A 20,125-nucleotide genomic window follows, 5' to 3' on the forward strand; every position below is an offset into this window, starting at 1 on the left:
TCTCCTTCTAGATCGGTCAAATAAATTTAGCTGGAATTTAGTTTGCCAGGGTGTTTGGTTTGAAGAATCAATATCTCTTGTACTAAATAATAATCCATAGCTCCTAAATAGCCTTTGGTATCTGCAGTACAACATTCTCAATAAGGAGGTCCACTTTATCATGCAGGCAGAAGATGCTTGGAAATGCTTAATTCTGCACAATGACCATAGGAAACGTTATCTTCTCCATAATCCTACTCTACTCTTTTTGTAAAGTTATTAAAATGATACAGATTCACAATATGGAGGGGCTTTTTATTTTCAAGATCAAAAACAGTGGGTCATGAGGTTTTTGTAGACTATAGTCCCTTTTCTTTGTTAAGGCTTACTAATTGCACTTTTTGCTAAAACAGAATAATTTCCAACTCACATCACAATAAAAAAAAGGGAAAAAGTCTTTCTAGAACTTTTTCTCTTGTGTGTATAAAGCAGCCATGGTACCATATTGTCAGCTCCTACACAACCATGTTCACCAGGTAAATGTCAACAACAGAAAGTACATTGCTTGATTAGTTGTTGACATATGGCATAAGGTAAAATGCCGGAGGTCTTGCTAGAGACATCCGTCCTTAAAACTAATGAGAATCGCCGGTGCACAGTGACCCAACCATTTGTGATCGCTAGTATTCAGCTGGTATATTAAGCTCTAAGTGTTCTTGTCTACTGAAGATATAAAATAATGTTAATACAAGGCTATTTTAGGTTACAAAGGACAATCAGCATTTAGCAATCAACGCTGTAAATGCCAGCCGATTGCGGACCATTATGTTATGTTTCAGACTATTTAGCTACAGCATTAGGCAGAAGCTTAAAAAACCCAAAGCAAATCCCCAGGCAGGGTGCAGTGGCTTTTAAACAGAACACACAGCCGACCTAACACTGCTGGGAAACGTGTGCACTCACTTAGGACTTAAACCTTCTCCATTAAGCTCTATTGAAGAGCAAATGCTAAATAAATGAATGCAACTATGTTTATTTGAAAAGCCAGCTTCCTGCAGCACGCAATTAAAGGAAACGTCGCTACAGCGCTGGTACTTTTGTCAAACTCCTGGAAATGGAAAGATGGATAGCATTCATAGGAGTAAATGCATCGCTTCATATTTAACCTTAACACTCTTGTCATTAATGGTTTGTCTAACTTGTTTTATAAAAGACAAGGTACTGCTCGGCTGAAGTAAAATTGAAAAATCAACCATACCATGCCTTTCAGAAGAGGAGATTCATTATTGTCAGCTAATGTATTGGCATAAAGAGAAGTAACATCCTATCAAGTGCGGCACACGCTCAATCTGCTTCCCGAGCGCCCTCCCTTTTTAACTCGTGCTGTGTTATTGTTATAGGCAATTTGTACCACTCAGCATGACAGTGTAAACTGAATTAAGATAAATTTACATGCAAAAGAGCACTTTGGAGAGAGCAGCATGGTAAGCAAATGTATTGTCTCGATTGCTGAGGTGGAAAAGAGGAATAAGAAAAAAAAACAGTGCTCTAATTAAGGGGCATCAAATATGATCTCTGCAGGGCCAGAAAAACAGTAAATGTCTGACTAGTTAGAGAATTAGCATCCTGCTTGCATGGGCTTTAAGAACTTTATGAGCTAGAGGCATAAATCTTCATAGCAAAGTAAATTTCACACTGTGCCTTTTCTCAATGACAACATTATACAACACAAGTTCTGTAAACAAAGGGACAAAATATTAGTGTAACCCTAAGCCTTCATTCAGCTGACCTAATGTAGAGTAAGCAGAGCTGCTTTGGTCTTCTCTGCGACCAAGGAGTCATGCTTACTTCTCCTCTGACTGGAATGGACAAGGAAAAGTAAAAACGCTACTTTGGACCTCAAAGTTATCAGTTGCTGTTAACTGCCATCCATGGTAAAGTGCCAGCTGAAGTTTCACCTTGCCTCATAGCAATAACACTCCTATTCCCCGAATGGGTGGATTTTTTAAAATTACAGTTCATTTGGGATTAAAAAATCAACCTTTATGTGCTAATTCATCCTCTGCCCATGTCATTTATCTAGTGCTAATCAAAAGTTATCATGCAGGTAGGGGACCTCTTATCCAGTATGCTCGGGACCTGGGCTTTGCTGGATAAGGGGTCCTTCCTTAATTTGGTTTAGTTTTAAGATGCTTAAAATGAAAAAGCTCCCTCTGATCATGGAGAATTCATAATAAATTGTATTCAATCCTGACTTGAGGAGACTCTTCATGGACTAAAGCTGGCCATAGACGCAAAGATCTCATTGTACGAATGAAATACATTGATATATGGATATTATTTTTAGTAGGATGTGATCATTCCATCACCATTAAAAAAGGCCACTGAAATTATGGACACTCAACTGATCCATTCAACAACATGTGGCTAAACAAGAAGGAGAGACTCACCTCTACTTGTACAGCAGTTGTTAGGCACCGAGGCAGTCGTTAGCCAATAAGAAGTAAGACCATCAAAACAAATGGGGTTTTAATTCAATACAAAGGGATAACGCCACTTTTCTTAAAAACACGCACGCACGAAAGAAAAATGGATTTTATAATTAGCTAAAAGGTTATATGTCCATCTTCCTTCTACATTCCCTTAGTTAAATATCAGGGCCCAACGTATGTGCATAGAACATTTACCATATTTATTGATCCGTGGCCAGTGGCACACAGATGCACCCAACGTTTCTTAGCCTCCTGACACACCTAATAAAACCAGGTTTTGGCCTGGAACAACCCTCATAAGCATTTTCCACTGAATGAAAATCATCTAACGTGCTTAGACTTTTATTTACACTAGATTACATTAATGTAATTCAGACAAGCTCTACCAAATCTCAGCTGGATGGTTCCAATACCAAGTTTTGGAAAATGAAGCACTCCGAGTGCCATCCCGCAATCCATTTACATTCTAGCCGTCGGGAGGCAGTTTGGGGAGATTAGTCACCCCAAAGAAGAGGCGGTTTATCGCCAGGTGACTAAATCTCTCCAAATCTGAGCGTGTGTCTCTGCCCTAAAGGTGTACTTCAAATTCTATCCTGAGTAAATTGATCCGCTTTTGATCTTCTCTTAAATCCCATTACTATATTTTTCTCTTTCTCATTTCAATAATCAAGGCAAAGCAATGACTGTTTCCAGATGTGAATTGAACATTGCAAGGACTATAATTACAATGGGCACATGGGCTATGTCTCCTGTCACAGTGCAGTTAGACATGGGAAATTGTATAAACATATTGACTAAGTAGGACATGTCCCCCATCACTGCCTTGCTTTCCAAACAGGCGTTGAGTACATTCCTGCTTATCACAATCTCTCTTCTAATGTTAATAAAAATGGTATAATTTTATATCAAACTCAATTAAGACAGAAGAATGAATGCAGTACCACAAATACCATTACAGACCAGCAAACATCACTTTCACAGGGAAACATTTCTTACCTTGTTCTTTCTTGAAATCTGCCTCTGACAAAGACACCGGCAACAGAAGTTCCCCTGGTGGAGGCTGAATTCCAACAGAAAACTGGTCTTCTTTTGTACTGTAAACAACAACAAACCCATGAAGCATCTTACACGTAACCACAAATACACAACCAAACTACCACACTGTACTATTATGATCACAAAAATTATAGATCTGTTTGCTCAGAATTCACAGATATGTTTAGAAATTGTTAATAGGAGGAAGAATTGGTATGTAATAAATTGTAACTTGTTACCCATTTTACCCAAACAGCTAGAACAGCAGCTTTCTCATAACTTGGTTGTAGCAAGAACCATCTAACATGGGTGACGCCACAGTCAAATGTAGAAAAAGATGGGGAGCAACACAAGCAGGAAAAAAGTTCCAGAGGATGCCAAATTAGGGCTGCAATTGGCTATTTGGTAGCCCCTATGTGGACTGACAGCCTACAGGAGGCTCTGTTTGGCAGTACACCTGCTTTTTATGCAACTAATTGTCTTCAAGCAAGGAACTGAGAAATAAGCACCTGCTTTGAGGCCACTGGGAGCAACATCATGCTTGCAAGCCGCTGGCTGGGGACCACTAACATTTTCTTTGCATGTATGAGCCAACGAACGTACAGAGGCATTAACAGGGTGGTTCAATACATTTCCCATAAAGGCTGTATGGAAAGGCACCACCATAACTGATTGACAGCTCTGAAAGCTTATTATAATGTTGGTTATCACAAAATGACTTTATATAATACTAGGTCACACAAGTATTCTCAATATAAGAACATTCCTAATTCAGCTACTAAGAAATGGTATTGCATATTTACTTGGATATGCCAGATGCTTTGTTGGTTAAGCCGTATACTCACCACAACAGCATACCCACTATTCATTAATGCTTTGTGTGGTAAAGGACAGCAGGAAGCCAATGGGCAAGACAATGTTTCAATGTTATAATCATACAAGGGCACAATTCTGTTTTACAGGTGAGCTGCAAGGGATTACAGCACTGATTTCATGAAGCCTTTAAAGGAGAACTAAAGCTTAACTAAAGAAGTACCTACAAATGTTGTACATTATGTAGGTACACAGGTGTTTAACACTAGACACTCTATATAATGGGTTATCACGTGACACATTTTGAACTCTGATGAAGTGCCAATAGAGAGGGCACGAAAAGCGTTAGTTCGCACCACTTACCCACTGCCTGTTATCACTTATGCAATTTTAATAAAGCCGCTTTTTCAAAGAACAAGTGTGGCGAGTCTTGATGTGGACGGGCCAGCGCTGAATAGCGATACACAGATCTTGTCCTGTAAATGCCGGCTTGGAGTTGCCGGAGTATCGCGAGAGCTGCGGCCGAGACGCTACAAGGAAGGGTGAGCTCCGTTTTAATCTCTCACAACCCGTGTTTCTCCTTTATACATTATGTTTTGGCCTTCTGCACTATCCCAAGGCAACACAGTCCTTTAAAAATAAAGATCTGTTTCTCCAAAGATGCCCCAGTAGCTCCCCATCTTCTTTTCTGCTGATTCACTGCACATGCTCTGTGCTGCTGTCACTTACAATATACAGTACACATAGAATAGAAATGTCACAATATAAGGCTGATTAGTAATTAATACAGATATTTACTACATGGCAGCAAAGAAACCAGTGCAATTAGCATCAGAATTTAATAATCAGCCCTGTAGTATCATCTTATATTACAGATTAACCTCATTTTCTGCTTGAATTAGTGACGACCCCCTAAGCTTAGCTTCTCAACAGCTGCTCAGAGCCCACTGAGCATGTGAGTGTCACAGACACTTTCCAAGATGGTGACCCCCTGTGACAAGTCTGAAGTCCTGGATCATTGCTGCTATTGACAAGCTGAAACTTTAGGCAGGTGCAATAAATTCAGTATATAAAATATGGCATTTTTGGCCATATTAATTTTTAGGATTTAGTTCTCCTTTAAAGGGGTGAGCCATCTTTAAGTTAACGGTTAGTATGTTATAGAAAAGCTAATGCTAAGCAACTTTTCAATTGGCCTTTCCAGTATTCAAATAGGGTCACTGACCCCATCTACAAATGTATTATTATTGCTACTTTTTATTACTCGTCTTTCTAACAGGCCTCTCCTATTTATATTCCAGTCTCTTATTCAAACCAATGCATGGTTGCTAGGGTCATTTGGAGTCTAGCAACTAGATGGCTGAAATTGCAAACTGGAGAGCTGCTAAATAAAAAGCTAAATAACTCAAAAACCACAAATAAAAAATGAAGACTACCGTAATTGCAAATCATCTCAGAATATCACTCTCTACATCATACTAAAATGTTATTTAAAGGTAAACACTCTCTTTAAAGGTCTTTTAGCAATTTTTATGTTAATTTTTCTATAAGTTTGGGTCTTTGAATACAAGCATTTCCTGCACTTCAAGAGATGCGGTCTCTCACACTATGTACAGTGTTTTGCTACTCTTTAACATCTAGTTTGCAGCAGAGAGAGCCTGGTACCTTCACAAGCAAACAGTGGAAAATGAGGCTGAAAATACCCTTAAATAGTAATTCAATGTAAATAATATACAGACTGTCAAAGTCATAAATCCTTAAAGAACAAGCCACACAGGAACGATCTACACGTAACAAAAGCTGGTATTTGTTTCCCAGTCCGGACGTGTATTGAATGAATGTATTCCCTCGGGTCCCATTTTCATAATAGGGAACAATCACCGATAATAGAAAATCAATTGATTAACACCAGTGATATTTAAAAGAATATTTACAATAGGTTATTGATGTGCTTAATTTTAGCTAGAGCAAAAGCATGAAGTTACAAAAACTGAAAAAGGTATTATAAGCAATAATTATTAGAAGTTTTTATACAGGGTATGTTGCTTGTTCCCAGTCCTGGTCAGGCTAATCCGAACATTGTCTCCCCAGAAGTAGAACAGCTTACTTGCCCAATGTTGCCGTCACATTTATAACAGGGTAAAGACTTATCAAGCTAGATAAAGAGCCAAATATGGATCAAACATTGCTGTTGCCCTTGATGTGAAACTAAAGGCTTTTTAATTTTGAAATAGAGTGCTGCCTATAACCAATTATTTGAAAGCTGTCACAAGAGTGGAAGGACGTTGGAGGATGTGTGCCCATTATTTCATTATGTCTATAAGTGTGTGCTACCTATTTTTCTTTTGGAATTACCAGGAAATACACAACCTCGTGTTTACAAAATAAAGAACTAGTTGAACAAATCTATAATACTTTGTTATATATACATGGAAAGATGTACAAAAAACATTGAAAGGGGCAGAAATGGCCAAAGCCAACTGTCTACTCTTCTCTAGTCATACTTGTGTGAAATGAAAATTGAATTAAGGCAGGTATCATTGGCAATGGAAACATATTCTGAGTTTTCTAGTCAAAATAAAAATAAGAGTTTTTCTCTTACAATACATTTACATACCTCCCAACACTTTGGAAATAAAAAGAGGGACAAAAAAGAAGCTGCGCTAGGCAATTTTTGACCACGCCCATTTTTGTGACCACACCCCCTAATTACCATATTCATGTTACAAAATTTGCCAGGTAATGAAAGTTTGAACATATTTCTGTTTTTTTTTTAGTAATTACAGTTTTGCTAATGAAGGTGAATTGCCCTTTAAGCTGTGAGTCTAACTTCTCCCAAGAGACCGAGTATCTTATATTGTTACAATTACTTATTTGCTTATCTCAAAATTGTTACAAATGTATCTGCAGCTGTGGCTGTTCGGGGCTCTGCCAAAAGCCAATTAAGTTAGAAACTTTGTTTCTTTTTCTGGCTGTTCAGTGCAGAGAAAAACGGGACTTTCCAGTACAAACGAGGGACTGCGAGTTGAGTTGTCAAAAGAGGGACTGTCCCTCTAAAAACGGGACAGTTGGGAGGTATGCATTTAAAGGAAAACAATCGTTACCTAATCTTAAGTGCACAAGCACTATTGGAACAGTGAGGCTCTATTTTTTCAATACAGGTATGGGAAAGGTACAGTTTTATTAATAGAGAGAAAAAGGAAATAATTTTTACAAATTTCAACTATTTGATTACATTGGAGTCTACTACAGATGGACTCCAATAACGTGTTTCCGGATAACGGATCCTATACCTGTACCATTTTTTTATTTCTTCAGCTATCTTCGTGAACTGGTAAATTGTCCAGCATCTTGAACATTTTTATAATAATAAAATTCCCATAAAGCACCAAGTTTTTCTCTTTAATAAAGAGAAAAATCTATTCAGGACAGTTAAGACCTTAGAGGAGCAATAAATTCAAGGGGGAACTCTAAGCACCCAGAGGCTTTCTCTCCCTATGTTTACCCCTTACATCTTTGATAATATTTAGGCTGCATCAATTTATTTTCAACATTCTGACTTTATTAGGATGTGCTCTGTTAACTTTCCCTTTGTGTAGTCTGACCCCATATGGTTATTTTACAAGTTCCCAATCTAATGCAGGTGCCTAGTACTTGCTATGCAAAACACACATCTGTTGATTGGCATCTAAAGTCAATTGATCTGCCCATTACCACTATCTCCCTACCCCCACAGGTACTGCTACAGGGATATTGATTTAACCGCTGCCGATCGGTTTCCATTTTCTGATTTTGGGCAGGCCAATTAAGAAAGTGAGTAATTGTGATTACACTCCTTCAGGATCAATTACATTTGATGCATGGCCAAGTGCGGCTCTTGCAAGAAATTCAAAAGAAAATATTTATAATAGAGGAAATTCTTGCATTTTAAGAAGAAAGAATATTTAAGTTGCACATATGTCAGTGCATTACGCTGATGAATAGTCATAGTCAAATTCTATGAAAGGGCCCCACGGCAGACAGATATAAAACAACATGGCACTGGGTGACATCAGTGATTACAGGAATCAAATATGGGACACAAACACACATACGAAAAACGGATGGTGACACAGAGAATAGAGCACACGATGTTGGCTTGGAATGCATTCCTAGAACTAAATGAAGCTGCTCCACAGGAAACAACAGTCACTTTGCATCACTAAGAACATGGGGAGAGAATACGGACATAGTGGGGCAAATTTATGCACCTGGGCAGTAACCCAAAGCAACCAATCTGTGAATAGTTATTTTCAAATTTCCCCAGGAAATGACCTCCAGTGGGTTTCATGGTCTACACAGAGAGATCCGCTTGTTTGCCGATGTCTCTCCCCGATATGCCCACCTTGAGGTTGGTGATATCAGGCTGATCCAATCGTGGGCCATAGGGCCCAATGATTGGTCCATAATCAAAGGTTTATGGGTGGTCGGATTGCGGGACCGCATCAATGAACAGATGTAGTCTGCGATCCAATGGGATTTTTACCCCTGCCCAATCGACATCTGGCCGACTCTTGGCCAGATATCGATAGGGGAAGCCAGATGAGGGCCCCATACATGGGCCAATAAGCTGCCAATTTGGTCTGTCGGCAGCTTTTATCGGCTTGTGTATAGCCACCTTAAGAGTCCCAAATGAATTACTTTCAATTTAGCATTGTTTTATATATTATATGTATAACATTACAGGTATGGGATCAGTTATCCGGAAACCCATTATCCAGAAATGCTGCCTCCCATAGACTCTATTTTATCCAAATTTTTATAAAAATGATTTTCTTTTTCTATGTTATAATAAAATCCTTTTTCAGCAGGATTCAGCCGAGTCCTTCTGCCCGGCAAGTACCTTGTACTTGATCCAAACTAACATATAATTAATCATTATTGAAAGCAAAACCAACGTGTTGGGTTATTTAATGTTTACATGATTTTCTAGCAGACTTAAGGTATGAAGATCCAAATTACGGAAAGATCTGCTATCCAGAAACCCCAGGTCCCAAGCATTCTGGATAACAGGTCTCATACCAATATATATTATACATGTCCTTCATGGTGAATTTTTCCATAAAACTAGAATTTACTTCCATAAGACTTACGTGCAAGATTCCAAGTGGTGTGAGGCCCATTTTTTAGTAAAGCAGTAGCTCAAGTCTTGATAAGTTAAAAAGACTAACAAAACATACACAGGCCTAACGCGTTTCTTGCTTGTGTGGGCACTTACTCATAGGCTGTAGGTCTCCCCTTGGTGCAATCCTTTTAAAGGGGTGTCTACCAATTAAAATGCATTACATCACATATAGTCTACACCAATGAGTGAAAAGTTCAATACATGAAGGACCAATAAAAACATAGTGCATAAATTGCATCCCACTATAAAGAACCAAGAAAATGCACTGCAAAAATTACATCATACCGAAGGTGTGTCCAGTATGAGGAAAAGGAATGTCCAAGAGAAAATACATTATACAAAAACTAGTGAAAATAAATATTTGGGCAGAGAACTTTTTTCTAATTTTGGTTCTGTACATTACCACAATAAATTTTAAATGAAACAACTCAGATGCAGTTGAACTGCAGACTTTCAACTTTAATTCAGTGGGTTGAACAAAAAAATTGCATGAAAATGTGAGGAACTAAAGCCTTTTTTTAACACAATCACTTATTTTCAGGGGCTCAAAAGTAATTGGACAAATTAAAAAACTGAAAATAAAATGTTCATTTCTAATATTTGATTGGAAACCCTTTACATTAAGTTAAGTTTACATTTTCGAACTGGAGGATGATTGGGAACTCATAATGAAATAATAATAATGCAGCCAGGGCTTTTAAAAAAGGTTGTTGTTGGTAACCCCTAAAACACTCATCCCCCATAATCCCATTTAGGAGCCATCATTTCCTTGAATAAAAATCAAAGTAAAAGATTCTTAGGCGTAAGATACAGCTTAGAAAAACCAAGCAATGGGAAAAAGAGTCGTGATCCATTTAGAATGTTATGTACTGAATCATACACAAAAGCCAAGTGTTCCGTGTACAGCATGACATGGCAAGAGCAAGACAGAAATAGAAGCAATTTATGGCTCTGTAAAAAGCTAAAAACAGTGAACATCTCCCATATCTTTTGCAAGATGATGCTGTTTACTGGACATTATGAGCATGCTCCCTGTGAAAGAACTGCAATATTCAACTACAAATGAATGTGAACAGTGCTTGATCAGTCTTGAGATTCAGTTTGGGATTTGGCCTTTTTCAGCAGGATTCAGCCGAGTCCTTCTGCCCGTCTGAAATGAATCCTAATTTGCATATGCAAATTTTTTTATTACCAAAATCCAGTTTATAAATAAGCCCAGGAGGTTTTAACAAACAATACATTACTAACATTTAACATGAGGCAGTTAATGAAAACTCATTCACACTGGATGCACAGGTAGCTCTAATGCATATGTACCATCCTCTATACCCAATCCAGTAGCCAATTTCCTATCTATGTACTATGTAATCTATGTAATTCCTTTTTAAAAACAGGAATTACATCATCTTTCCTCCAATGCACAGGTACCATACCAGATGAAAGTGAGTCTGAGAAAATCAGAAATAACTGAGTGTGTATTCCATCTGGCCCTGGTGCCATGTTCAAATAAATTTTCAGTAAACCTTTATGTACCATATCCTGCGTCAACCACGGAATATATTGAGCTGAGCCATCTGTGGTTAGTCTTGAAACTTTGACTCCTCTGTCGTATACACAATAGAAAAGAACTGATAAAGGCAAATGTGCCTTTTCTGTATGCTTTATAAGCACATTATTTTAATTATTTAATAGAGTCACACTCTCAACCTGCATGCTTTTGCGATTAATATACTTAGAAAAAATTTGGGGGTTAGTCTTAGCCTCTGTCGCAATTAGTTCCTCATTTTCTATCGTTGCCTTCCAGATTGCTTCTTTGCAACATTTTTCATAGTGTTTATGTTTATTACATGCAGCTTCTGGCCAGGATTTGGCCGCTGCACCTGTAGGTCTCTTACAACCCTCCTAAACCTAATTTGCATATGTAAATTAGAGTTCAGATTCAGCGTGATATTCTGCCGAATCTTTCACAAAGGATTCATGAAGGAATTGGGATTCAGCTAAATCAAAAAGTTGAATGTGATTTTCCATGTTGTTATTTAAAATTCCTTCCTATGAACTAGACTGCAGCAAAATGATTATTGGCCACTGTTTCTCTCTTACTTGTTTGTGTAATGTATAAGAGAACAACAATTGCATGGAAGAGACTTGAGAAATGTGAATCTAACTGGCTTATAGTAGCAAGTCCTTATTGTAAATATAAATACAAGCAATGAACCAGTCCGGTTTCATTTTATAGTAATTAGCTTGTATTTATGCAAATTACCATTTTTTCCTAGGCTTTAATATAAAAGACTAGTTGACCATGTAAGGAGTACTTCGGACTTACATGCAATTCATATATCTAAAAGGAGAAAGGATTCTTTCTCTTTTAAAACAGTATTGATAACCAAAGAATTGGAAATCAGAGGACAAGATCTCTGGTTCAATTTAACCTTCTGAAACCGTATCAGTGGCTGGCTTTCAGCTCTTGTCATTGAAATAACATTGCTCAAAATCATTAAAACTAATATACAGTCAATGTTTGAAGCAAATCTATTTATAGTGGTGTTTTTCATAGCTGGCTGTCCAGTAATATTGATCCGCCTTGTTTGTCTAATAGGAAAATAATAAACAATTACTGCGTGATCCCAGAATATGTAATCAGTTTTTATATATCTAATACAGCAAACCTCCCCAAACATAAAGGTGATGATCTGCATAAAATCAATGTGTTACAGTACATTGCTTATATAAATCATTGCAAGCAATACTTTGCTCAAAGGAAGAATCAAATAGTCGTATTCAGAGCTTAAACTAAACACAAACAGAAACTCTTTTTATCTAGCAATCATTTCTTCTTTGCAGTTTGATTATGATTATATTTTTTTTTAACTTGGGTATCAGTGATTTTAAACAATATACTCCAAGGACTCAAGGAGAGATATAAACTCATAGGCACTTTAGGTTTAGTGTTTTGTTGGTATAAAATTGTTTTGTCATTAAAAAAAAATGTAAAGATCGTTATTATATTGTATTAAAGCCGGGATGACTTTTATTGGCTCCACTGCTAAATGATGAAAAATTGTTGGGGAGAGTGTGGTCAACCTTACCCATACAGGATAATTCAAAAGCCACCCATCTGTATAGTTTCAATATTAACAAAATGTTTTTCTTCATACAATTAATTCAGCAGGCTAAAGTTATAGTTAAGCCCATTCCAACATATAACATGTTATTAACGTACAGGTATGGGATCCATCATCTGGAAACCCATTAACTAGAAATATGCGAATTACGGAAAATCACTTCAAGAGAATAATTCTTATTTTTAAAAATGATTTCCTTTTTCTCTGTAATAAAACAGTACCTGGGACTTGATGGTAATTTAAACTGCATGGGTCACATTGGTGGAAAAGTGATCCTATTGGGTTTATTCAATTTTAAAATTATTTTTTCGCAAATTTATGAATTGATGGTCTAAATTAAAGAGACAAGTTATTTTCCAGAAAATCACAGGTCCCAACCACTCTGGATAACAAATTCTTTGATTCTGCCCATTGCCTTCTATTTTTTTCTAAGGTTGCTGAGGGTCCCTTGTTCAAATATGCTTACTTCTGTTATTTATTTAACCTAATTTCAATGTTTTCCTCACCATTTAGATTCCTAGTTGAAGACTAAGTCAATGGGGCTCATATACACTTACATTGTACAGATCTCATCAGTTAATTAACCCACAGCATATATTTGTTTTCAACATTCTAGCTGCAACAGACAAATTAAAGCTATTCACTTTGGTTTAAAAGGGATTATGCACTGCAGCAAAGTAGCTGGTAGTAAATGTGCCCTCCATAGATGTGATAGAATGTTATTAGGGACAATCTTTAATAGCCCATGTCTTTCCAGTACAGTCTTCATAATTCCCCCCTGTACCTTGTTCATCAGTTACAAATACAGGTATTGGACCTATTATCCAGAATGCTCAGGACCTGGGGTTTTCGGATAATGTATGTTTCCAAAATTTGGATCTTCATACCTTAAGTCTACTAGAAAATCATTTAGACATTAAATAAACCCAATAGATTGGTTTAGCCTCCAATAAGGATTAATTATATCTTAGTTGGGATCCAGTACAAGCTACTGTTTAATAATTACGGAGAAAAAGGAAATCGTTTTTAAAAATTTGGATTATTTGGATAAAATGGAGTCTATGGGAGATGGTCTTCCTGTAATTCAGAGCTTTCAGATGCCATACCTGTAGTATGTAAATGATCTCAATAAAAGGAGACTAATAATTGAGAGAGGCGACATGGAGAAAATACCAAAAAAACAGTTCTACAACTGCCCGAGCAGAATTTCTATGAACAACAAAGCTACTTACCACAACTGGAAACTGGCAGTCTGAGTGGAATCACAAAAGTCAATACCCATTGAGACCGTAATGGATCCCTCTGGCTCCAGATAATCTGCAAAATAAAATGTTTTCCCCACATAAATTTACAGAGGTAAGAGCAAATCAAACGGCAAACATCCGGCAGCATGCACTTACAATAAAAATTACCTGCTTCTCACATTAAGGGCTGGAGTGGAAAGCTACTTGTGAGACTTGGCTACCTAGTGAATAAGCCAGAGCTAAACATGTAGAGCAGACCTGAATAACAATTTGGACATAGAGTTTGAAGACGCAGATTTAAAATAATATATAAAGTGGTTTTGTTTCTATAACTTTCCCAACACATATTTTTTACAATTTCTAAAACAGACAGGCACTGCAAAAACATAAATTGTAATTTAATCAGACTTTGAGAAGCAGGAGTACAGGCATATTGTAGTGGCTAGACAATATGAAAGTAGGGAATATGAAGTCAGTAAATTGAATTTGATGTAAGAGTGCACACTCATGATAAGGTAGGGTAATGCAAAAATGCAACATGGCAAACATTAAGCCCATGGAAAAAATGTGGCCAACTAGATACATAGCAGTTTAACTTGGTGAGTGCAGGGCCCCCTCTGTTTACATGAACTAATTTGCATGTAGATCCAGTATCATACTAGTGGGTAAAGTCAAAAGCTGCTACTGACTTTGGCTAAGTGAAAGGCATGCTACAACTAAAACCACATGCATAGGTGGGTTGGAAGTATGTCCTACTCTTAGCGCAGGCGAAGTACATCAGGGGCCCAGAACTTACGTTAAATCTGAAATAACAATATAAAAGTACTGTACATCTCTACCCTGTCCCTAAACAAACTCTAATGAATTTAGGTCTAGGCAAGCTAGAAAGGAGACGGTTTCTGGGCCTAAGAAAGCCAGAAGAATTTTAACATAATTTTGTATGAAATAACTGTCTTCACTCTGACGTCTTGAGATTTTTGATTAGATCTGTAGGATGAAAGGCAACACCAAGATCTAAATAAACAACAATTTGCCATTTGAATGAGTTACCCATTTTACTCATAAATAACCCACACGATAATGAAGAGGGGGGAAAAAGAACATTAAATCACCTATGTTAAAATCATTCCACCATCACACATACGTCTGTAGAAATCCAGGCAATATCAGGGTCTGTACGTGCCTCAATGAATGACTTGCTTAACATAGTAATGGACCATTAAAGGCACACTCAAATATATAGCAGTGATATATGTCTAATTTGCCATGAGCATATAAGGATTTTATGGAACACTGAGTTTCATATTATCCCTTTATGTCATTGCAGATAACCAAACCACTGCAGCTATGGAGATGTTTCCCTCATGACAGGCAAAAGCATCCTTGAGGAATCAAGTACTGGGGCACATTCTCACCTGCTGAACAAGTGTGCTCACTCATAACATATACATTAACTTACAGTTCTTACCTATAGGTAAAAACATAGTATTTATACAAAAAGCAAAATGCCACACATTTATGTATGTGCCAAGATAGTTTACGATTAAGCAGAGAGGTCAGAAGCAAAACTAGTTGTTTCTATATCAAAAGTAATTTTGCAGCACAGTTCAAACCAACCAAGGTAGGATCACTTTTGTAACATTTGGTCAAGATTTACACACCATCTGTGGTGCCTCTCTTTTGGTAGCATCCATACATTGCCTGGTATTTTAACTGAAAGAACTATCCTTACTACTGCCATGGCAAACTGCCACATATTTCCTTGGGTTGATCAGGATGCCAAAGTGAAAAGATGGTGTGTATGAACTGAGTGCAACACGAGACTTAGCGCCCTGTAACCAAACAGGGGTTCCCAACCTTTTAAACCAGCGAACAACACTCAGTTGGGGCACTACAGAAACATGAAAAAAGCAGTTGCCAAATAAGTGTTGTGATTGGCTACTTGGAGGACTCATGTGGACTGCCAGCCTACAGCAGGTCCTTTTCGATGTAAACTTTTATGTATGCTTTATGTACGGTCATAATAATTTACTCCACTTTCAACAAAAAAAAAGATAACAGTGGTATGTATTTAATTTCCCAGGAACTGGAGTACTGGGGTGTTTTCTCAACAACAATTTTTAGTGAAGCAGTATTCAGTTGTATGAAATTAAATCAAATGTGAAAAACTGGCTGTACAAAAAAATGTGGGTACCCTTGTAATTTTGCTAATTTGAATGCATGTAACTTCTCAATACTGATTACTGGCAGCACCAAATTGGTTGGATTAGCTCGGTAAGCCTTGAACTTCATAGGCAGGTGTGTCCAATCATGACAAAAGGTATTTAAGGTGGCCAATTGCAAGTTGTGCTTCTGTTTGACTCTCCTCTGAAGAGTGACAGCATGGGATCCTCAAAGCAACTCTCAAAATATCTGAAAACAAACATTGTTCAGTATCATGGTTTAGGGGAAGGCTACAAAAAGCTATCTAAGAGGTTTAAACTATAAATTTCAACTGTAAGTAATGGAATCAGGAAATGGAAGGCCACAGACACAGTTGCTGTAAAATCCAGGTCTGACAGGCCAAGAAAAATACAGTCGCGGCATATGCGGAGGATTGTAATAATGGTTACAGACAACCCAAAGATCACCTCCAAAGACCTGCAAGAACATCTTGCTGCAGATGGTGTATCTGTACATCGTTCTACAATTCAGCGCAATTTGCACAAAGAACATCTGTATGGCAGGGTGATGAGAAAGAAGCCCTTTCTGCACTCACGCCACAAACAGAGTTACTTGTTTTATGCAAAAGCTCATTTAGACAAGTCACATTCATTTTGGAACAAAGTGCTTTAGACTGATGAGACAAAAATTGAGTTATTTGGTCATAACAAAAATTGCTTTGCATGGCGGAAGAAGAACACCACATTCCAAGAAAAACACCTGCTACCTACTGTCAAATTTGGTGGAGGTTCCATCATGCCGTGGGGCTGTGTGGCTAGTTCAGGGACTGCGGCCCTTGTTAAAGTCAAGGTCGGATGAATTCAACCCAATATCAACAAATTCTTCAGGATAATGTTCAAGCACCAGTCACAAAGTTGAAGTTAAGCAGGGGTTGGATATTCCAACAAGACAATGACCCTAAACACACTTGGAAATGTACAAAGGGAGAGGGAGAAGTACAATAATCTGGAATGGCCATCATAGTCCCCCAACTTGAAAATTAATCGAAAATCTAAGGGGTGATTTGAAGCAGACTGTCCATGCTCGGCAGTCATCAAGTTTAACTGAACTGGAGAGATTTTGTATGGACGGATGGTCAAAAATACCAACATCCAGAATCCAGACACTCATCAAAGGCTATAGGAGGCGTCTAGAGGCTTTTACATTTGCAAAAGGCTCAACTAAGTATTGATGTAATATCTCTGTTGGGGTGCCCAAATTTATGCACCTGCCTAATTTTATTATGATGCATATTTTCTGTTAATCCAATAAACTTTATGTCACTGCTGAAATACTACTGTTTCCATAAGGCATGTTATATATTAAAAGGAAGTTGCTACTTTGAAAGCTCAGCCAATGATAAACAAAACTCCAAAGAATTAAGAGGGGTTCCCAAACCTTTTCATATGACTGTATGCTTTTAAAAATGGACACCTGACTTGAGGCTGGTGACAACAGCAAATAAAACTGATATGCACTGACACATAATATTTATATCTGTATCATTTCAGAAAACACAATATTTTTGCTTTGAAGGCCTTTCTGTCCTATATAATCAATACATTTTATTTACAGTTCTGATGAATGCAATAAATAACTTGAGGTTTAGACAACTGAAGAAAACTTCAATTCCATGACCAAACCCAGTGGTTGGCCAAAGCAGACAGTATATACATGATATATAATTCCACAGGTTACTCATTGCTCACCTATCTGATTAAACGCATGCATCTTTACTCCAGCGGCCATCTTTTTTTCTTCTATGTGAATAGCTTCTATTTTCTTGTCTGTAGTATTTTTAAAGGTAATTTGCACTGAGACCATTTGTGCACCAAAAATGCACTGTTGCCTTGGAAAGTGATAATGTGCTGATAGGCCCTTCCCACTCATTCTGTGAAGGAGTTCGTGTGTCTTCGATGGGACATAGGAGGGCGAACAAATCTGTGTAGAAGGAAGCAACAGACATGAATATCAACAGGTAGCGCCACTCACAGCAATCTGATCAGGCATCATTATAATGCACATAAACAGAAATATACCTTTCATATTCAAATAATAAAGATTTTATGCTACTGCTAAATGTAAGTCCAAACCTATTTTCTGATTATGACGTACTGGAGGCAGAGTACATGTTAACTCATTCCTGCCTTAGCTAAGGGTTACTGAAAGTTATATATTTTAGACAGACATTTACTGTAGCTAATATAGTAGGATGGTTCATTTTTCTGTAAAACAAACTAAAGAAAGCAAAGCCTATAAGAAGTGACTGAATAGAGCATATATAAGGAATTACTATATGTGCTACTTCTATGTGACATATAAGTCATAGGTCCAGATTTACTGATGATTCTGGTCTACTTGGTGCGAAGCGATTGCAACAATGTCCTCAACCTGGGAGGCTTATTTATCAACATTTTATAGGTTTTTGAAACCATGAATAAATTAATTCTCTTGAACCACGAACGGTGTACAATTTATTAAAAGATCCACATATAAAAAGCACAAGTGAAAAAATGCTGAATGATAAAAACTTTGAATACCTCAAGTTTTTTGGAAAATCGCTAGCAGGAAAAAAAAAAAAATCAGAAATCCTCAAAAAGTCAGATTGTCTAAAAAAAAATGGTCCATTAGGATCAGTGCAGCTCCCATCGACCTCAACGGCTTTTAACTGGTGAATTTTTTATTATATGAGTTTTTTGTGGTTTTTACAGCTCATAATTCTCCAATTTTTAGAGTTTTAGAGAAATAAAAAAAAAAAAAAGAATTATGAAAAAAATTTAAATTTGAATGTTAGTATACAGGCCCCTAAGTGTAACACTACCACGAAAACTATAACTTGATTGTATTTCACAAAAAAAATAATATGTGTTCAATGACCACCCATTAACCAAGTCATTGCATTAGAAATCTAAATAAATGGAAGTACACATAAAAAGGTAAATAAAATGTTTGTGAATGATGTATTAATTACCAGCTCAAGCGTTACCTTTTGGGAATCCATGATAAAGTAAGTTGGGGGTCCACAAGTTGCCCATCTCTACCACATACCCTGAAATTCCTGTATACATAATAACTAGAGATGCACTGAATGCACTATTTTAGATTCGGCCGAACCCCCGAATCCTTCACGAAGGATTCGGCCGAATACTGAACCCTAATTTGCATATGCAAATTAGGCGTGAGAAGGAAAAAAATGTTTTACTTCCTTGTTTTGGGACAAAAAGTCACGCAATTTCCCTCTCCGCCCCTAATTTGCAAATGCAAATTAGGGGCGGTTTGCCCGGACAGAAGGATTCGGCCGAATCCTGCTGAAAAAGGCTGAATCCCGAACTGAATCCTGGATTTGGTGCATCCCTAATAATAACAGGGTTGGACTGGAGCCTTGGGGGCCCACCAGGGCTGCAAAACACGGGCCTTCCTGGCAGTCCCTGGGGGCCCCCTCCCAACCTTAAAAATCTCTGTGCCGATGCGCAAATGCGGCATGCACATATGCAAATTCACACCTGGATATTGGTTGTCACGGATTCCTGACTAGTTGTGAATTTGCCCAGAGATGATAAATTAGCCCTCATTGTGTTCAAAAACAGAATATTACACAAAAAGGTAATGGAAAAGGGTAATGGAACAATCTAAAAATTACCAGCTCAAGATCTATAGGAACCCATGATGTAGGGACTTGGGGTCTAACAAGAGCTGGGGGTCAACAGGCTCTGCACCTCTACCATGTGCCCTGAAACTCTTGTATTCAGAGCAAACATACATATATGTATCTATAATATTTAGACAGATAGCTCTACTAGCAGCATAAGCATGAATGTCTACGAAGCGTGGGCCTAATTTACCCAATATATTTGTTAGCTATAATACAAACCTTAGCATGGTTTACAAAAATAACCATTCAATTCTGCAGACACAACATTATTTCTAAAGGAAATCTATGTGATTCCTGATGCCTGTAGATACACAGCGGCAAAGCACACATATTTTATCAGTTTATTACGGTAAGCAAATAAGCGTGGAATGAGAGGGCACATAACTGTCTACTTAGCGCTTACTGAAACATTTATAAGA

At 37.5% G+C, this 20,125-nt stretch overlaps 1 protein-coding gene across 2 annotated transcripts in view; it reads right to left on the bottom strand.

Annotated features, from left to right (window-relative positions):
* The window catches only part of ap3b1.L (adaptor related protein complex 3 subunit beta 1 L homeolog), a 143,539-nt gene that overhangs the window by 19,033 nt on the left and 104,381 nt on the right, over positions 1-20,125 (bottom strand). For both annotated transcript variants that reach the window (NM_001091840.1, XM_018244870.2), the window contains 3 exon segments: positions 3,468-3,565; positions 13,841-13,925; positions 17,764-17,995. In NM_001091840.1, the coding sequence (NP_001085309.1) occupies positions 3,468-3,565; positions 13,841-13,925; positions 17,764-17,995 (415 nt within the window).

Source organism: Xenopus laevis, chromosome 1L (genome assembly GCF_017654675.1).
Source record: "Xenopus laevis strain J_2021 chromosome 1L, Xenopus_laevis_v10.1, whole genome shotgun sequence".
Classification (NCBI taxonomy): domain Eukaryota; kingdom Metazoa; phylum Chordata; class Amphibia; order Anura; family Pipidae; genus Xenopus; species Xenopus laevis.